At 49.2% G+C, this 17,013-nt stretch overlaps 1 protein-coding gene across 1 annotated transcript; it reads right to left on the bottom strand.

Annotated features, from left to right (window-relative positions):
• Positions 1-1,010: 1,010 nt before the first annotated feature.
• Positions 1,011-16,568, bottom strand: LOC122725398 (H-2 class II histocompatibility antigen, E-S beta chain-like). Its single transcript, XM_043962500.1, has 6 exons — positions 16,396-16,568; positions 5,429-5,698; positions 3,424-3,705; positions 2,850-2,960; positions 2,359-2,381; positions 1,011-2,188 (listed from the first exon to the last, which is right to left on the bottom strand). Exons 1-6 carry the CDS (start codon positions 16,493-16,495, stop codon positions 2,180-2,182), a joined length of 795 nt encoding a protein of 264 aa, XP_043818435.1. The 5' UTR covers positions 16,496-16,568; the 3' UTR covers positions 1,011-2,179.
• Between the last annotated feature and the right edge of the window lie 445 nt (positions 16,569-17,013).

Below are 17,013 nucleotides of genomic sequence, written 5' to 3'. Positions count from 1 at the left end.
AATGATCTGTAGTTGTATTATTAAACTATATTAAAAAAAAAGGCATTGATTGTTAGAAAATATATCAAAGGAAGCAATGAAGTCCTTGAACCCAGGGCCTATTCCTTTCTCACCAAAGAATATGGCAGAAAGACAATTCCCTTGGAATTGCACAAGGTACTTGTTTTTGTTGCTCCTTTATTTTTGAAGAGGACCAATGACAGCAAGAGAGAGATGTCCTAACTTGGGAGTGAATTGGATTTAAGTGAGGCCTCACTCTCTCCTCCAGAGCCATCAAAGTCCAGTGAGACTGAAGAGACCTCCCTTGGGATGCACCTGTTCCCAACAATCCTTGCTTCTCTATGTGACTCATTGCTTTTTCCTTCTTTACATTGTACCCCTAAATTCCTGAGATCTTTGTTCCCAAAAATGATGATTTCATAGTTATGACTCATATCAGCCCAAATAAAAGAATTTGGCAGCCTACATGGTAAGAATAGACACAAATGTTTGTATCCTTCCACATGTTCCTTAGTGGAAATTAGAAAGATAAACATTCCAATGGATTAGAATCTTTTGTGTGGGGCAATGAGGGTTAAGTGACTTGCCCAGGGTCACACAACTAGTAAGTGTCAAGTGTCTGAGGCTGGATTTGAACTCAGTAGGATTGAACCACACTATTTCTATTTTTTTGTTTTTCTTTTTTGAGGTTTTTCCCTTTTGCTCTAATTTTTCTTTCACAGCATGACTAATGCAGAAACATTTAATGTGATTAAACATATATAACCCATATCAGATTACTTGCTGTTTTGAGGTGGGAGGAAGGCAGGGAGGGAGGGAGAAAAATTTGAAACTAGAAATCTTATAAAAACAAATGTTGAGGGTCAGCTAGGTGGCACAGTGGATAGAGCACTGGCCCTGGAATCAGGAGGAGCCAAATTCAAATCTGGCCTCAGACACTTGAGACTTGCTAGCTCGGTGACCCTGGGAAAGTCACTTAACCCCAATCGCCTCACCAAAAAAAAAAATGTTGAAAACTATCTCTACATGTAACTAGAAAATAATAAAATACTTTGATGATTAAAAAAATCAGTGCCCAACAACTGAGAAAGGGCACAGGAAATTGTGGCACGTGATGGTCATGGAATTTTGTTGCATCAGAAGAAACAAGAGATATGAGAAATTCAGAGAAATATGGGAAGACTTAAATCAAGTGATGCAGAATGTTCTAAGCACAATCAGGAAAGAAACATATCCAAAATAAAAAATGGTAAAAAAAAAAAAAGATGCTGAATATTATGTACTAACAGTCACCAAGCTTGGCCACAGAGTTGAGAAAACAAACTCTTCATGGCAGATACAGAGATGCTATGGGCATGGATTGTTGCATATGGTGTTGGACAGACATGGTTAATGTGATGGTTACTTGGGGACTTTTAAATAAATATTTTGTTATGAGGGAAGGCGAATGGGGGTAGAGTATACATTAAGCAATGAATATCATGCAAATGCAAAAGGTTTTTACTAAAACTTTAATTTTAAAAAATACAACAGAGAGGCCCATGATAGACAAGCACATGCAATAGCAATAGATCATCCAGGAAGAACTGAGCAGAAGGGACAGAAGCAAAGGCATCAGAGAGAGGGATGACCAGAGTGAGGAGGGCCCATCCCATGGGGAAAGGGAAAGACTCCTGGGCAGGAAAGCCTGTGAGGCCCATTGACATCTACATCATATCAGGACATGGCCAGGAAGGCCAACAAGATGCTGGGTAATGGAGGGGCCTGGACAAGAGGCCATGTGGATGCAAAGGTGTGGATAGATCGCACTCTGTACCTCTGGAGGCCTTTCACACACTGAGAGGTTACACAAATCCCTCTGTTCCCCAACCTTGTCTCCGTGTCACCAAGCACCAGGTGATTCTCACTCTTCTAATTATTGGGGTGAAGGCTCAGGAGAAAAAAAAAGGATAAAACACGGGTGCAGGAACATAGTAAGGAGGAGGGGGGTCATTGAAGCTCTGTTGGGAAATGCCAAAGAGTCCAGACAGAGACCAAGGCACAGGCAAGGAGCCACTCCAGGGAAGGGGTCAGCAGGGCTAAGATCCTGGAGAGCCAGGCACAAGCAGGGGCCTCCAAACGTGGGAGGGAGGCTAAGGGGGAGGCAGCAGCTGCAGGGGACACAGCCTCAGGGATCAGCTCAGGAGCCCTGCAGAGGACACAGAACAGCCATGTGAGAGTCTACATGTGGGTCTGAAGCCACAAATAGAGGCACTTCTTCCCACTAAGGGCCCCCAAGTCTCTCCTTAGCTTCAGGCCCCACTGGGCAGGGACTGTAGCTATGAGAACCCTGATCCCACCTGGGCAGAAGGATCTTACCTGCTGCTGTGAAACCCGAGTTCCTGGGAAAGGAAGGAAGAGAGACAGATGTACAAATACTTATAAATTCCAGAGTCACAGAAGCAAAAGGAACCAAGGCTCTGAGCACTGTGGAACAGGAGGCTCCTAACACTGCTTAGCCTAGTACCTGACCCCACAGAGGAAGCACTTCATCAATGCTCTATCCATCCACCTACAGCTGTGGGAGTGGGGGGGGGGGAGATGGCAGGGGGAGGAGCTAAAGGCTGGAGTCTTAGACCCCTCCCCAGGCTGTCTCTATTAGTGAATATGGGATTCCCTCAGACCCCTGAGGCCTGGGATCTGGCCCCTTCACCACCTTGTGTAAGTTCCAGGGTAGAAAGAGCTGAAGCCAGAGCCAGCCCAGCCCTTCCTCCCTGACCTGGGGCCAGATTTCTGGCACCATCCAACACCCTCCCTCCCCTGGAGACCATGGAGCGGAGGGGCCTCAGGGCCTCCCCAGACTATCTCACCTTTCTGACTCCTCCTGTGGACAACGAGGCCAACCCCAAAGAAGATCAGCCCCAGCACGAGGCCCCCGACTCCACTCAGCATCTTGCTCTGGGCAGATCCAGACTGTGCTTCTGGGGACAAGAGACACCAAGGATCAAAACTTTCCCTCCAGGAGCCAGCCTTGGGGGGCAGACGGGTCTGAGGGGATCTGGAAAGTGGCTAAATCCTATCTAAGAAAGGAAGGGACAGACTTCAAAGGGCCTTCAGGACTCAACCAGTGAAGGCTCATCAGGGGGCACTGACATCAATGTGTCTCAGAGCCAGCTCCCCCACCCCAGGGGAAAGGCCTATAGGCTGGTCACTGAGTCCAGAGGGAGGCCAGCTCCCAGGGCAGGGGCCAGTGAGGAGCCTGACAAGGTTCTAGGTCTCCACAGCTCTTAGGTCAGTGAGGCCATTGGGGGCCATGCTGGGGAAGGGGGGTAGCACCACATGGGGTTTGTATTAGCCCAGGACTGGACACACTCTGGGGGTCTCAGAGCTGGCTCCCTGTCCTGAGCAAGGTGAGAACTGGAGGCTGAGGGAGCTCTGGCTCACTCCAGTCCAAGGTGACAGGTCTCTGCAGGCTGGAGTGCTCCACGTGGCAGGTGTAGACATCCCCACGCCTGGGGGTCATCTCCAGCATCACCAGGACCTGGTAGGTCCAGTCTCCATTGCTGATCAGGCCTGTGGACACAACCCCAGCTGTCTCCTCCTGCCCATTCAGGAGCCACCTGACCTCAATGTCCCCAGGGTAGAAACCAGTGACAGAGCAGACAAGCAGGTTGTGGTGTCCCAGGGGAGCCATCTTGGATGGATACACAGTCACCTCGGGCTCAACTGGAAGAAAGAAGAAGGATCCTGAGTGAGGGGGCCAGGGCAGGTCTTCCTAGTCCAGCCCCCACCTCTGTCACCTGATACCTCACCAGGTTCAGGCCTCCCCTTCTCCCCAGGACCTGAAATGGGCATCTTGGGGACATTTAAGCTCCCCCAAGACTAGAAATCTGAACTAGCAGGAAGCAGCCCCAGGGGTCTATGGGCTGAATGACCCCAGCCCCAGCTCAGAAGGATTCAGGGATGGGGGAAGAAATGGGCAGGCAAGTTTTCTCATTACAAGTGAATTATTTATAATGGATTCTTTCCAAAAGCAGGTCACAGGTGTAGACAATGAACTGTTTTTAGAAAGACTTCCAGCTCAACCATTAAGAGATGCCATCAATACAGTGAAGGAATATTGACTCAGGGGCTTGTGGGGAATGTCTAGGCCCAGGAGAAACCTGAGCATCCTGACCCAGAGTCCAGGGGCCCTGGGAGAAGCAGAAAGATGTCTGGGTGCCTGGAGAAAGACAAGTTCAGTGATGAGGCCTCAGTTGTAGGAGTTTGTGTCACCAGAGAAGACTGGGAGGGGGAGGGGGGAGGGAGAGAATGGAGGAGATGGGAGGGAGCAGGGCATGGGAAGCCTCTGCTGAGCTTAGCTTCAGGGATAAAAAAGGAAAAGTTTTATTTAAGATTTTAAAAGGTTCATGGCACCTGGGCACTGAGGACTTAGGGGAATGAATTCCATATTAACCACTTGTGTCTGACTCTTTGTGACCCTATTTGGGCTTTCCTGACAGAGACACTGGAGTGGTTTTCCATTTCCTTCTCCAGTTCAGTTTACAGATGAGGGAACTGAGGCAAACAGGGCGAAGTGACTTGCCCAGGGTCACACAGCTAGTAAGTGTCTCAGGCCAGATTTGAACTCAGGAAGATGAGTCTTGCTGACTTTAGGCCTGGCACTCTACCCTCTGTCCTACCTAGCTGCCCATTAACCATTGTAGTCCTGTATAAATGTGCGTTATTTGTTGGTGATGGGTTTTGGCTTGTTCCCAGTGCAGTTTTTCCCCATTAGAATTGGAGGGGGTAAAAACATCCGAATTTGACTGAGGGAAAAGGACTCCAGGCCCCCAAATCCCAGCTGGTAGAAGAGCTTCCTCCCCCTCCCTCTCCAGCCCCCCTCCCCCCTCCCTCTGTCCCCCCCCCTCTTTCTCCCCCTTCATTTCCCCCTTTCTTCTCCTCTCTTCCCTCCCATCCTCTCCATCCCTCATCTCCAGTGTTTCTGCCCCTGATTCCTCCCCATCATCTCTGCTTCCCTCCCTCTTCTCCTCCTCCTCCCTCTTCTCATCCCTCCTTCTTCATCCCTGCATTCCCCCCCTCCCCCATTCTTCCTCCTTCCCCTTCATCCCCCTCTGGCCCCAATCTCTCCCCCTCCCCCAACTCTCTTCCCTCCACTTCCCCTCTTAGTCCCCTCCCTCCTCTCTCCCATCCATCATCTCCCCCTCCTTCCATTCCCTTCCCCCCTCGTCTCTCCCCTGTTCTGGGGGCCCCTGTCCCTGCTTCTGTTCCCCCCTTCTCTCCTCCCCACCTGCCCCCTCCCATCACAGCCTCCTCCCCTCCCCTCCCCTCTGGTCCTCCCTCTGCTCTCCCTTCCAGAACCTTCTCTTCCCTCCCTGCTCCGCCCCCTCTCCGGCTCCCTCCTCTCTCTCCCCGGGTCCCTCCCTCCCCTCCGGGGGCGCTCACTCACCGCGCCGGGGCACCAAGAAGGGCTCAAACACCTCGTAGTTGTGCCTGCAGTAATTGTCCACCTGGGCCCGTCTGTCCTCCAGGATCTCCTTCTGGCTGTTCCATTTCTCAGCCTGAGGCCGCCCCAGCTCCGTCACCGCCACGAACTCCCCGACGTCGCTGTCGAAGCGCAGAAACTCCTCCCGGTTGTACACGTGTCTCTCCACGAGCCGCACGTGCTCCGTCCCCTTCTCAAAGTAACATTGAGCCTTACCCTGCCGAGTGAAGTGCTCTGAGGAAACAACCAGGAGCGGCTCAGCCCGCACCGACACCCCCGCCTTCCAATCGCTGACCACAGGCTGGGCCTGACTAAGGAGAACATGGCCAACATATGGCTGCCCTTCCTGCGCATGCTCAGTCTCGCCCCTGTGAAGCCCAGAGAGGTCAAGCGACTTTTCCGAGGTCACACAGCGCAGATATGCGATGGAGGTAGGACTAGACTCTCAGTTCTCAGACTCTCTGCCTCGTTATAGCTGCCTCTCAACTACACCCAGCCTGGAGCAAACACTCCCAGGAAATGTTACCCAACAACCTCCCCAAGTCCTTCTCACCCCAAAATTAAACTCACTCTCTGATCCTCCTCCCTCCAGTGCACCTTTGTATCCCCCTCCCCAGCCCCTCTGCAGAGATCCGGGCAGGGGACAGACCTCACCACACTCCCATGACCCTAGAGGCCACACCCTCTTTCATCGAGGTCAATGATCCAATCAGTGTCACCCTGGGGATCTTCTGGGCTCTGTCTGGCTCTGCTCAGGATCCCTGTAACTGCTGGTCCAGGGCCCCCTCCCTGGGTCAACCTCCTGGGCATGTCCTACATCCTCCTCCTCCTGGAATGGAAGCTGCTCCAGGGCAGGAAATGACTGATTTTATATATAACCCAGTGCCCAGCACAGGGCCTGATACAGGGTAAGCACTTATGAGGCTTCCTGACTGGTTGATATCACTCATCTCTCCAGCCCACAAATGACAAAATAAATCTTAGAAAGTCTAAGTCTGACCACTTCACTCACCTCCTCAAAAACCTGTGGTGGCTTCCTATGGACCCTTGGAGAATTTCCAAACCCTAACCTTAGAGCCCTCCCCATTATGACTCCTGCCACCCTTTCCAGCATCTCCTGTTACTCTCTCTCACACACAATTTACATTTCAAACTGGCCTCCTTGTGGCTCCCCAAACTCAGCCTTTCATCTCCCACCTCCACACCTGTGAACAGCCTCCAGGCCTGGACTGACCTCTGCCCCCCCCCAAACCCCAGTTCATGGATTCCTTGCTTTCTTTCTACTTAACTGTCTTTCCTTCTCTGTGCACTGCTGTGCTTCCCCAAAGAATCAGTCAATCAACAAGCACTTAATAAGTGCTACTGTGTACCAGGCGCAGTGTCAGATGCTGGGAATACAAACATGAAGATTGCAACAGTCACAGCCTTACATTCAAATAGGAGTGAAAAGTGCACACAAAAGTATAGGAAGCATGAATACAAATAAGTAGAGGGCGGTGGGCATTGGCATGTGGGGGATCAGGAAAGGCTTCACCTAGAAAGTGTTGCTTGAGGGAAGCTAGGTGGCACAGTGGATAAAACACTAGCCCTGGATTCACAAGGACCTGAGTTCAAATCAGACTTCAGACACTCGACACTAACTAGCTGTGTGACCCTGGCAAGTCACTTAACCCTCAATGCCCTGCCAAAAAAAAAAGGAAAGGAATTAAAGAAAAGAAAAAAGTGGTACTTGAGCTGGGCCTTGGAGGGAGAGAGGATCCATGAGGCAAAGGAAAGGAGGGAGTGGAATCCAGGCATGGGGGATGGCAGGGGCACTTTTTCTTGTAGCAGAGACTTGGAGACAAAGTGTGTGCCTCCACTTGAGAAATGACTGAGCAATGACTGTGCTAAGAGAATGAAAGTGTGTCCTTGGGCTGTAAGGAGTGAAGAAAGGCATAGATCCATTGACTGGCAGAGAACATCATCTGAACTAATGCAGAGGGAAGGGAGCAGAGCAAGGAGACTCCCACACTCCCACACTGACAACAATAACCTCAAGGAAAACACCCTAACAGACTTCAGACCTCAGCTCAGTGCAATGACCCATCCAGGCTTCAGGACACACAGGCGGAAGTGCTTCCCATCTCTTGGCAAAGAGCTGATGGACCCGAGGTGGGGGATGATACAGACATTTCAGTCTCAGGCCAAACACAGAGGGCTTCTAATTGAGGGGGTGGGGAAGGTTTGGTTTGGGGCTGGGTGACTGATGGGTAGTGATAGTGATGCAAAATGAGGAAGAAAAGGGCAGCTAGGTGGCACAGTGGATAGAGAACTGTCCCTGGAGTCAGGAGGATCTGAGTTCAAATCCATCCTCAGATACTTGACATTTACTAGCTGTGTGACCCTGGGCAAGTCACTTAACCCCAATTGCCTCACCCCCCCCCCAAAAAAAAAATGAGAAAGAAAAGAGCATAAGTGAAATGTTTTTAAAATACAGAGAAAAGAGCAAAATAAATTGCAAAAAGGGTCAGAGACAAGCAAGGCAATTTGGATCCTCTTATGTTAAATTTAACACGAACTTTAAAGAACCAAAAACATGTAAGAGGAACTCACAGCACAGTGGATAAAGCACCGGCCCTGGATTCAGGAGTACCTGAGTTCAAATCCAGCCTCAGACACATGACACTTACCAGCTGTGTGACCCTGGACAAGTCACTTAACCCTCCTAGCCCCACCAAAAAATAAGAGGAACTCACAGTGTTATCTCAAGTAGAATTTTCCTGGTTTTGAAGGGTCTCTTGCAGGAAGTGATCACAGGCTGAGCCTTGAAGGGAGAATGAGCTCCTCAGAGAGAGAGAGAGTTGAGGAGTTGGGAGGGTGCTTTACTTTGTGGGAGACTGGGGAAAACCCCCTAATTGTACAATACTCAGATTCTAGATGCAGAGCTGGAAGGGAAGCTAGCAGCCATCTAGCTCCACCTCCTTGTTTTACAGATAAGGATGCTGAGTCCCAGAAGAGTGATGTGACTTGCCCAAGGTCACTAAACTAGTAAAGAAGGGATCAAGCCTTGAACCCAAGACCCCTGACCTCTTTTCCACTGGACCACACTGTCTCTGCAGGCAGAACCCAGGGCTTCCAATCCCAGCTGTGCAGCTGACTCTCTCTGAGGCCTTGTACTAGTCACTTCTCTCTAAACCAATTTCTTCATCTGTAAAATGGAGTCAATAACAGGGACAGCACCTGCTTCATAGACTTGTGGTGAGGATCAGAGAGGACTGTGTATGGGAAGCACTTTGTAACAACAGAGCCTGTATCAGCATAAGTGACTTGGATTCTCTCATGCATCTCTGACCTCCTCCCAGTGGGTCTTCCCTCTGTGAGCACAGAGCATAGCCTGTCCACACTGGCTCCTCTTGGGTGATTTTCCCATAGATCCTCTATAGAAGGCCCAGCCCCACATTTGGACATTCTGAGGTTACCAAGAGGACCCATCCATCTTTCTTTCCAATCAGGCATTTCCTGCATGATCTTTCTTACTATCACTTGTTAGAATGGGTTATAACAGGAATAAGGTTACAACTAATAAGTGCATATAAAACCTTGACACCCAAGGGCTGTAGTATTCCCAGATTCTAAAGCAGAGAAAACATTTGGGCTAAAAAAGTATCTGAACTGGGATTTCCCAAAGGCAATCTAACCAATTCCATGGCTCCTTTTCAATTCTGGGCCCAATTCATTATCCACCTGCAGAGCCTCCTCCAAATATGCACAGGGATGCATTAATTAGAATGTCATCATTTGAACAATGGGCATTTTTCATCCTTTTCAGACTTTCTTGAATTGATTATAAGGCTGGTCTCTTTTCCATATAAGTGTAAATTAATAATATGACTATTAAACTTCTTCTGTGTCCCTGGGTGTTTATGATCAGAGCAGCATTAAATAAGGTTATTTCTGGTTTTTCTATCTTTCAGGGAATTTTGAATGATTATGGAATCAAAGATTTCCTTGTAATTAACAACCAATAAGCATGAGGGGACCTTATATTCTATAAAACTTTTATTTTTAAATGGTAAAGATGTGGTCCGTTGCTGAATTCCTCTTGTGAAAGCCTGTTTGTTCCCTACCAATACTCTGATCAAAGAAACTCAGTTCAGATATAGATGAGTCTCATAAAGATTTTTAAGAGATGAAAGAATGGGCACTAATTCAGTGGTTAGTGATATTCTCTCGGTCACCCTGCCTCTTGCTCTCAGTAAGGTCCAAGCATTTCCAGTCTCTTTCCCTCCTTCAGATCCCTTGAATACTGGTCCCTTAATACCCTCACACTTGTGTCATTTCCAGCATAAATCTCTTCTACAAACACTCAGGAATCCGGCTGCTTTTCCTGTCTTTGTTCTCTTTGCAGTCATTTTTACCTCCATGTTGAGCCCATTCAGGACTGTGTTGTTAGGGTCCAAGTGCTGGGTGGTTGCTCTATCCTTGAGGGAGAAATCCCTGAACTGCCTATTTGCCAAAGATATTGGCCATGGTGAAGGAGGAGATCCAGCATAGAGTCCAGACCAGAGAAGAATTCCCAATGGACAGGGAAGTTCCCTAGAAATTTTTTCTTGTGGAGGACACTGGGTTGACTCCAAGAAGACCTAGAACATTGGAGAACCTTCTAGAAGAGACCTGTAAGCACTCAGAGGAGTTTGGCCTATTCATGCACCTGGGAAAGACCAAGTGAATGAAGAGTCTCTGTTTCACAGATTTCAGCATCCACTTGGATGGACATTCTATGGAGCTTGTCCATCAGTATGTCTGTCTGGGGTATTGGGGAGGAGTTGGGGACAGAGCTGATCAGAAGGAGGAGAATGGTTTGGATTTCAGCCAGGAGGCTTTTCATGAAAACAAAGGCTCATCTTTTCCATACTAACATTCTCCTGATATAGTGATATGGCAGTATGATGTGGATAACAACTGCCTCTGAAGAATTAAGCTTCACACAAAAGGCACTGTCAAGGCATATGGTGGGTGTAAGCATGTTGAAATATATAAACATTCCAAATAGGGAAAGGGGATCAAAGACATCTTTGAGGAAATGCATGATAGGAAGACAAAGGGGCTGCATGCATACAAAGAAAAATGGATGATGGATGGACAAAGCGTGGCAACCACAGATACCCTCCCAATGTCAGGAGAGAGTAAGGATGACTGCTATGAACCTGGGTGGACTCCATATGGAAGTTTGTGGGAGAGTGTGGACAAGAGTCACATGGAATGGGCAGCCATGGATGGGTTGAGATCTGCACCTGGAAAGGAACTTTGGAATCAATGAGGTCATAGATCCAGTTGAGTGGGACTGCTGAAATATACACAAGTATTCAATGCATGGAACTGTCCTTCACTCAATTCTCCATCCCTCACTAGATTATATCCTATTTTTCTGTTTCCTTTTACAGACACATCTCTCTAAGTAGTCATCTGGATTCAAAGTCCTCTTACTTAAAGGTCAGTAATATAAGTTTATAACAATACTCTTGAATGAATAAATGAAAAAAACACTGACTAATTGATAACTATGTGCTAAGCATTGGGAATACAAGTACAAAAATAAAGAGACTCCTCTTTAAAGAAGCAGGCATTCTAAATGGAGAAAGAATATTCATAGGGCAGAGGTGGCCCAGGAGGGACACTTTGAGCTAAAGGTGGTGAGTGGGGCCACAGGGGAGTAGATAGACACAGCTCATCCAGGAAAAGTAGATTTTGTCACAGTTCTTGGATACAGATTGTCCTTTTGGGTGGGAGGAGAAGGAGCTGTGAGGAGAGGGTAGGTGCATCTCTGTGAAGACCTTGGCAATGGGGTTGAGGAGGAAGTTGCTGCAGAGAAGGGAATGAAATGAAGCCTGACAGGACCTTTTCTGAAATAGTACTCAGGGTTGGGGGCAGCCAGGTGGTGCAGTGGAGAGAGCACTGGGCTTGGAATCAGGAAGACCTGAGTCCCAATCTGGCCTCAGACACTTACTAGCTGTGTGACCCTGATCAAGTCACTCACCCCATTTGCCTCAACTTTCTCATCTGTAAATTGAGGTGAGAAAAATAAAGCAAACCTTTCCAGGATCTTTACTGAGAAAACCCAAATAGGGTCACAAAGAATCAAATGGGACTGAAATGTCTGAACAATAACAACACTCAGTCACTAATGAAAACAGCAGGCCCCAGAGCAGGAGATCCTCCAGGGCATAATTGTTGGTGTGGGAAGCAAGATGACATTAAAGCCTCAGAGGCAGCGGTGCCCCCTTTACCTCCCTCCACAAATTACAACAATTTTGCCTCCAAACTCGTCCTTCTGTCCCTGCAGCCTTTGACACTGATGGTCACCTCCTTGAGATCCTCCCCTCCCTAGGCTTCTGTGACACCTCCCCATCCTCCCTTTTTTCTCACCTCCCCAACTCCTGCCTCCCTGCCTCCTGAGCTGCCTCCTCTTCCTCTTCTCAATCACTAAACAGATTCATGACCAAAGTCACCTCCCTCTGTCTCCTCTCTCTCTGCTCTCTCCCTCAGATGTCTCTATCCCTTCATTTCTCCCTCTCTACAGCCACCTCCAGAATCTGGACCTTGGTCCACCCTCCCTCATAGTCTCCCTTCCTACATTTCCAGCTCCTGCCAAACATCTCCTCCTGCATGTTCCCAAGCACCTCAAACTAACCATGTAGAAGTCATCATCTTGTCCCTGAAATCAAATCCTCCTCCCGACTCCCTGACTTCTATTAATGGCACGTCCACTGCCTCACACCAGCTCTAGGAAACCTGGAGCAACTGGGGACTCAGGGCTCTCTCTTTCCCTCACCTCCCACAGACAAGTCAAAAAAACCTTCCTGATTCTTCCTCTCCAGTGTCTCCTCTCTGCCCAAGTTTTTCCAGGTACACCATGACCCAACTTAAAACCTTTTACTCCTCAAATATCCTCCCCCACACTAATATAGCCATTTTCCATACTAGCTACATTACCCTGCTGATTACTGGTGTCACCTTGGTTGAGTCACTAATTGGGGGGGCCTCAGTTTCCTCATCTGTAAAATGAGAGAGGTGGTATGGGTGCTCTCTAAGGTGCAAATCCTGGGATTCTGTGCAGATAAGGAGATAGTATGAGGGAATCACCCACAGGCAAAGCTCCTTCAGAAGAAAGGGATTGGGGGCAAGGGAGATCCTTGACTTCTGACATTGGGGCTCAGAATGACACGAGACACTCCAGCGAGCACCCCCCTCCCCAGCCACAGCGCTAGGTCAGCTGGTGGATTAGCTCAGTGTGTGGGGGGGCACAGGAAGCCCTGAGACTTGAGTGGAGAGAAAGAAGATAAATTGACCTGGGAGTTAGGCAGCAAGGGGGGCTGACAAGATTAGAAGAACAGAGAGGGGACTGACAAGATTAAGGAGGACTCCGGACACTAGAGACCCTGAGACAACAGAACAGAGAAGGATGAAGGAGATTAAGAGGACTGGGGAAGGAGAAAAAGCTAAGAGCAAGAAGGGACGGAGGCTGATGCGGAGCAGGGGGCTTTTCTGTGAGGAGGAGGCTAAAAAAGTTCCAGGCGCAGCAGGTGGAAAGAGACGTGCCGGAATGCAGTCAGGTTGTACATTTTATTTCCCTGTATTTTTATGTTTAAATTGTATCTCATAAATAAAGTCTGCTTTGATTATTTAGTTAAGAGGCTTCTTAATCTTTTGCTTATCAATTTTGGAAATGGAGCAGCGTGGTAGAACTTTATAACAGCCCATATTAAAATGATAGCAGTCAGATAGCCAGTGAGTCAAAAGTCCCCAGATTAGTCCTCCAGTCAGATTAGTCCCCCCAAATTAGCCTTAGTCATTTAAAATATTTTTACATTTGAATGGCAACCCAGATGGGACTTATGGCCCAATTATAATTTTTCTAAACTTATAATTTTTCATATAGTTATAATTTTTCATAAGTCTAATTATATAATTTTCAGACTAGATTAGTAAGCTAATAATTAATTTTTTTTACAGACTGCCCTGCTAAGCTCAGTCCTCCCTACCAGGATCACAGCCTACAACATGGCTCTCTGCCAAGCCCCAGGGGCCAGGCATGAGGGTTCAAGCTTCAACATCCCCATTGGCCTCCTCACTGTTCTTTGTGCTTTACCATCTTCTCCTCTCCATAGCCCCCAGCTCACCCCACGACTCTCCATTGCCATTAGATAAAGAACAACTCTGTTAGCCCAGAAACCAAGGCCTTCTCCACCTCTGATTCATTGCCCTTTCTAGCCTTCTTTTCCACTGTTGCCCCCATGACATCTCAGCCCAAGCCAAAGTCTAGTGACAATCCCTTAGTGCCTCCCTGTGCTTGCCCTTTTCTGTGGTCATTCTCCCCCAGATGTGGATTCTCTCCTGTTACTGGTGAGGCACCACCATCCTCCCAGTCACCCGGGCCCACAGCCCTGGGGTTATCCTCACTGTCATCACCCACATTGAATCTGTTGCCAAAACCTGACAATTTTACCTCTGTAGCATCTTGAATAATGCCCCTTTTCTTCTCTGACCCGGCGATGGCCCTGATGCAGGCCCTCATTGCCTTCTATCTGCACTATTTTAATAACCTCCTGGTGGGTCAGCCTGCCTCTACTCTTTCCCTATCAAATGAGTCTTCCTAAAGCACAGATCTTACCATGTTACCCACCTGCTCAATAACCTCCTGTGGCTCCCCATCACCTCCAGCATCAAATACAAAAATCCCTTTTGGCCGTCAAAGCCCCTCACAACCCGGCCCCTCCTGCCTTTCAGCCTTCTTACCCCTGATTGCCCCTCCCCCACCCATGTACTCTGTGATGCTGAGACACTGGCTCCCTGCTGTCCCTCCTACTAGACGCTCCATCTCCCAGCTCTGAGCAGTTTCCCTTGTTGTCCCCCATGTCTGAAACACTCTCCCTCCCCCTGCCTGCCTCCTGATTTCCTTTAGTTAAAATCTCTTCTACAGGAAGACTTTCCCAGTCTCCCTCATCCCTAGTGCCTTCCCTCTGTGGGGTATTTCCAAATTATCCTCAACATCACTTGTTTGTACACAGGTGTTTTCATGTTGTCCTCCCCAGGGACTTTGACCTCCCTTTGTATCCCCCTCAGTTAACACAGTGCCTTGCCCATAGTAAGTGGTTTGTCTATCTACTGACTGGGAGGTTCCTTCAATATTGTGTAGTTTGCATTATTGTCCACATGGGGGCATCCCCTGCTCAATACACCCATGGCTGATACCAGGGTGTTCCTGGAGATGTCAGTTGGGTTAAGCAGCCATCACCCTGCTAGGAGTGGGAGATCCCACTGCCCTTGGGTTTCCCTTGCTCAGGCCCCGACCGACTGTCTCTAGAAGGCCCCTCCTCTCTTGCCCAACCCTGGAGAATGGGTGTTACACATGGCAGACTCTCCCTCCAGAGGTAGTGCAGGTGACAAAGCTCAAAAGTGGGTCAGATTCCCAGTGGATGGCTCTAGATCAGGTGAGGAGCCCAAAGAGGCCGTGACTGGCCATGCCAGGTGCCAGGCCAGGCTGCAGGGGAAATAACACAGACTATGCCAGAGGGGCTTTTCTCTGCTCCCCTACAATACTTACACTGGCTGGGAGAAGCCTGTGGCCCATCCCTGGGGGTTCCCTCCCTGTCGAGGACAAATGGTCTCCCACTCATGCGGTGTCATGGCAGAGGCCCCTTGATCCAGCCTGGGGCTTCAGAGAGAGCAGCAGCAGTGTGGAGACCAGAGATGACACTGAGAGACTGGGGATAGAGGGTGCAAGTCCTGCCTGCTCCAGGGCAGTGGGGATTGGGGAACATGGGGCTCCCACCTCTGTTTTCAGCCCATTAACAAGGATCAGGAAGGTAGGAGAAGAGCCAGCCTGGGTCAATGCCCTTGGTCTCTCCAGCCCAGGATCTGCCTCCAAGGGATGGAGGGGGAGACCTTCCCCTACTCCACCAGGATGTCATTAGTGAAAACTGGGGGCTCCCACACACTGTAGCTTCACTTATGGCCATGAAATCCTGCCTGGGAAATTAAACCAGGAAAGTCCATCCCTCCCTCCCCCAACAATGGCCAAACTGAAACCTCTCCAGCAGCTTGGGCAGACTCTGTGAAGATGCTTAATGGCACAGAAAAGTTCAGATGGGGGTGGGAGACCTTGGCAGCTCTGACCCTGTCACCCCCTCCCCAGTCAACTCCACTGACTCCCTATCAGCTCCAGGCTCAAATATCAAACCCTTTTCTTGGCCTTCAAGGCCTCCACAACCGACTCCCTCCTATCTCCCCACCCTTCTTATACTTTACATTCCCAGGCTCCCAATCCTCTTCCATCCAGTGACACTGACCTTCCTGTTCTTCCTCCCACAAATTTCTCCATCTCCCCAGTCTGGGCACTCCCTGGCTGTCCCCCAGGCTGAGGACACTCTCCCTCCTCACCTCTGCCTCCTGACTTCAAGTATCAGTTCCAATCCCTCCTTCCACAGGAAGCCTTTCCTGACCCTCTTCATGCCAGTGCCTTCCCTCTCCTGATTCTGTCCAATTTACCCTGGATATGTCTTGGTTGTACAGAGGTGTCCGCATATTGTCTCCCCCTTTAGACTGGGAGCTCTTTGAGAGCAGGAACTGTCCTTTGCCTTTCTTTCTGTCCTTAGCAGGAATTACACAGAGCCCAGTAGACAGTAGGTGCTTAATAATTGCTTATTGAAAAACTACCTGGAGCCCTCACCTCTCCAGGGGGCCTCCACAAAGTCCATGAGCACTGGGGAAAAGGAAACAAAGACCAAAGGAAGGGATAGGTGGAGGGGAGCCTGAAATTCAGTTTCACCTGCTGCCCATCTCTCTGAGGACCATCCTGTCCCAAGTCCCTCCTTTGGTCTGGGCCTAGAGAGAAGATTGCTCCCCTTGGGCCCCCACCTGGGCTCTCTGCGGAGCTGCTGCTCTGTACATACCTGGGACCTGTCTGCCTGCAGTCACCTGGGAATTCAGCATCAGCAGGGTCACAGCCAGAACTCCTATCCAGATGCCCTTGGGGAGCCAGACACACACCATCCTGGAGACAAGAGGAGGTTAAAGGAAAGAGGGAGATAACAGCCAGGATGGCCCTCACTTCATGGGAACTCCCCCCTGCATCTCCCAGACTAAGAATTTAGAGACTCCCTTTTCTGCCCCATGGTTGGTCAGCTTGAGAGATGAGAGAGCCAATTAGCTTTAGGGACGAAGTGCATCATTAGTTCCCAGGCAGAGGCTCCTTTTGCAGGGTCTTTACTAATACTTAAACATTTTTCAGGTGAAAAAAATGATCCCAGAAATACTAGAATGTCAGGGAAGTAAGGGGCCCCAGAGGACATCTCTTGCTGGACCATTCCAACAGTCTCAGGCCTGGTCTCCCTCCTCCCAGCCTCTTTCCTCTCATTCCCCACAACTGCCAAAGGAATCAGCCTCAATCACGGGGCTGATCATGTCACTGGAGGCTCCATTTTGTCTCTAGGATCAAAAACAAGCTCCCCTGTTTCGCATTTCAAGCCTTTCATAATTTGTTTTCAGTCTCTGTCCCCAGGTTCATTCTA

This window comes from Dromiciops gliroides, chromosome 4, assembly GCF_019393635.1.
Source record: "Dromiciops gliroides isolate mDroGli1 chromosome 4, mDroGli1.pri, whole genome shotgun sequence".
Taxonomy (NCBI): Eukaryota; Metazoa; Chordata; class Mammalia; order Microbiotheria; family Microbiotheriidae; genus Dromiciops; species Dromiciops gliroides.
Note: the sequence above shows the minus strand (reverse complement) of the source record. Positions and strands in the feature narration are given on the sequence as shown.